Below are 3,429 nucleotides of genomic sequence, written 5' to 3' on the forward strand. Positions count from 1 at the left end.
CTGCTGCACTTCCTTTTTCAGGACACTTCTCCAGGCGATTCCCCACCAGCGACTCCTCCGGCGTCCCCCGTGAACTCGGCCTGGCAGACGTTTGCCGAGGAAGGCTCGGACTCCCCCCAGTTCAGGAGACGCGCGCACACCTTCAGCCACCCCCCGTCCAGCGCCCGGCGGAGGATAACCTTCCAGAACGGGCGATCCCAGAGCGTCCGGTCCCCACTGCTGCGGCAGAACTGCGTGGAGGCGCCAAGGTGAGTCAGGGTGTGCTGTGCCTGCGCCCGCTGTCCCCTGCCCTCTCGGTCAAACAGCCTCACCCATGGTCCTCCTTGCTGAAGCTGTTGCTGCACTTCTCCAGGGTTGGTTAGTTCACTTATTTATTTATTTTTGGCCTCTCTTCTTTGCCTCCGAGGAGTCTGATGCTTTGCAGTAACTCAGTAATTCCTGAATTAGTGGTTCAGGGGAGGTACCGATCTATCAAATTGATGACTGGACTGGATGCCGGCGCCAATCTGTTTATTTATTTATTTGTCACCTCCGAGCTGAGCCTTTTTGGCAGTGTTGGTAGTCAGGCCCTTTGGAGAAGAGGCCCTCAGCGCTTTTAATGGCAGAGATGGTAGCCTGATGCTTTTATGCCAGGATGAAAAAGCCACTAATAGCTTCAAGTGTCTGTCGCTGTGTTAGCCAATGCTCACAGAGAGTATGTCCAGAATTAGAACTGATAAGGAGACTCGCAAAAGGACATAAGGATTAAACATCTCCACTGAACCGTGAGGCATATGATTTCCCTGTTTGCCTTTCTCAAGAGCTTCCCACTGTAACTCCTCTCCACTTCCTTTTGGGAGACTCTCCAGCTATTAACATGTGGAACAGTGTTCCTTTGGGAGTTCCTTCACTCAGCAGAAGAGGTCCCCACAGTTTGTTGTGGGACTCTTTGGTTGTACTTTCTTTCTCTGCCTCCATCCTGTAAGTGTCTGTACAAACTCCAAACTCTTTACAGAACTCAGGCCCAGATGAGCTGAGTTTTTTTCTGTTGGAGTATCACTTTCTCCAAACTAGTTGACTCCAATTAATCTTTTTGTGGTCTTTTTCTAAAAATGGCTTTAAATAATAAAATTCTTACCTGTTTGATGTCTAGATTAAAATACTGGTGGGAATGCCTCACCACCTTAGAGAGAAGGGCAAAAAGTTTTATCCTATTTAAGAGAAAGGAAGGAGGTGAAGGGTAAGAAACTAGCCTTGAAGTAGCTTTGTTACCCTATGTTTCTAAAGAGAGGAATAATTTGGTATTTTGCTGAGATGATAAACTTTTTTTTTTCCACTGACCATGTTGTATGCAAACAGGAAACCCTGACAGTTCAAACTGAAGGACTCACTGACTTCATTCTCTGTAATAACTTATAAGAAGTCGCTGATTAAAGTGGCATCATCATCAGATTAATGATAAATGTTAGCTAAAAGAAACTGAATTAATTTTTTTGTCTCCCCAACACTTGTTACTACTACTGTTTAACTGTGTAATAGGACTATTTTTCTTGATTTGAACACTTCACAAAAATGTGTCCAAAAATATTGTATTTAAATAATCTTTACTTTCTAATGTGTTATTTACAAAAGCAATAGAAAACTGAAGGGAATAAACAAGATGGTTCATATTACTGGAAGAAGGTTTCTACAGGTATTTTCTGAATGTTTAAGAGATTCCTTTTTCTGAATTTGCTCTGAGAATAAATAAAGTTAAAGAAATAAGGTGGGCTCCCTGTTCTGCAATGGCACTGAAAAGTTTCTTAAGAGAAATCAGCTGTAACAGCAAAATCAGTATCACCAGGGAAACTGCCCAGTAGTGCACTTGGTACATTTTATCTTCTGGAAAACAAAGTTAATATAAGCCAAGATGAGGTATTTGGCCAGTATTTTTAATCTGGGAGTTTTGTTGCTGTATCTGAATCTGTGCTGACCCATCTGCTATGTTCTCTTGTTGCCTGCACAGTCCCAGGGTCGGGGTTCGGCGCGCTCTCAGTGAGAGTGAATCCGTGTCACCTGGTCTCCCCTCCTCTGTCTCTGCCCCTTCTTTCCTGAAAAGCTTTTACCAGGGCTCAGGAAGGTTGCTACAGCACTCAGAAAGTGACCTCTCCAAGAGGTGAGAGCGTAGTCTGCTGCCTAGTTCTTCAGTGCCAGCAGCTTACCAACAGGATTCCCAGTGGAATGCAGCACATGGCATCTCTCCCACCCTGCCTTGTGCTCCTGCATTTCTAACAGACTTCTGTGATGCAAATGGGCGAACAGTTTTTTGGATTAAAAAGCCTGTCAAACATAGAGGCTTCTCGCTGACATATAGTAGCTGTCACCTATTTCTGTTGTAGTGTTGCAAATCTGCTGCATTGGTTTGTCACTTGATATGCAATAATTTTTAGGAGTGTCATGCCAATTTAATGCTTTCTCTGCTGAATGCAAACCAGCATGTGTTTCTGTGATCATTGGCATGTGAAAATAAGAAAAGAGCAATGTGAAGAGTGTACACTACTAACGTGGGATGCTTGTGCATGAGGGAAAGGAAACACCAACTGGGTGATACTAACTGTGAGATTTTTAGAGAGAATTAACAAATAGTTTCCCATTGAGGAGGAGTGGGGAAGAAGAAAAGGTATGAGAAATGACAGAAAAAAACAAACCTGTTTCTTACAGACTCCTCTTATATTGGGTTCCAGTCCAGCTTTGTTTTTATGTTACTTTAGTTGGTAATCTTGGTCCAGGCTAAACCAATGCCCAGGACAGTTTGCACAGGCAGCTGGATCCCATTAAACCTAACTTTCTGGATTTGGGGAATGTAGGGATTGAGTATTGTATGAAAATTGTACTCTAATGCAGGCTAATTCCAAGCTGAAATTTCTGAGATATTGCTCTGTTTAGAATTGGTTATGCAGACAGGTCGAGACACTGTGTTTCATTATAACAGAGTTTGGAACTGCAAGGCCGAGAGTTCACCAAATCAAGAGTAATTTCCAGAAGACCCCTGGGTTTCTACTTAGGTTTTACAGTACACACATTTCTGATATCATTTAATCTTGAATTTGTATGAAAACTCTTGTGAAAATGGGATCTCTTTAGCTTTAGGTCTTGCTGTGAGTAACTGGGCCTGAACTTTCATGATAAGGAAATTCCAGTAGCAAGAGTGAACTGTTAGAATCGAGTTGGGTTCGTGAAGTGGGTACAACAAATATAGTACGAAAGAGGTGCCAAATAAATCATGCTGATGTGATAAGAGTCACTGAGGTAATCCAACAGTCGCTTGAACTGACTGGTGGAGAATGAAATATATTGTCCAACTGATGGTAGGCAAAAGTTGCAAAGGTGTGTTGTGCAATCAGGTTTATGAATGAGAGGAAGTTCTCATTTTTTGCACTGATTTTGTATGTGGGTTTCTTTGTTGATTTC

The 3,429-nt window shown here is 42.8% G+C and overlaps 1 protein-coding gene across 1 annotated transcript in view; it reads left to right on the plus strand.

Moving 5' to 3' along the window:
* Positions 1-3,429, plus strand: part of TBC1D4 (TBC1 domain family, member 4) — a gene marked incomplete at its 3' end in the record, with an annotated part of 38,547 nt that overhangs the window by 23,593 nt on the left and 11,525 nt on the right. Inside the window, exons 10-11 of the mRNA XM_009081093.1 lie at positions 22-248; positions 1,985-2,134. Of these exons, the coding sequence (XP_009079341.1) occupies positions 22-248; positions 1,985-2,134 (377 nt within the window). The remainder of the gene's footprint in view (positions 1-21; positions 249-1,984; positions 2,135-3,429) is intronic.

The sequence above is a fragment of the Acanthisitta chloris genome, unplaced genomic scaffold (assembly GCF_000695815.1).
Source record: "Acanthisitta chloris isolate BGI_N310 unplaced genomic scaffold, ASM69581v1 scaffold7078, whole genome shotgun sequence".
Lineage (NCBI taxonomy): Eukaryota > Metazoa > Chordata > Aves > Passeriformes > Acanthisittidae > Acanthisitta > Acanthisitta chloris.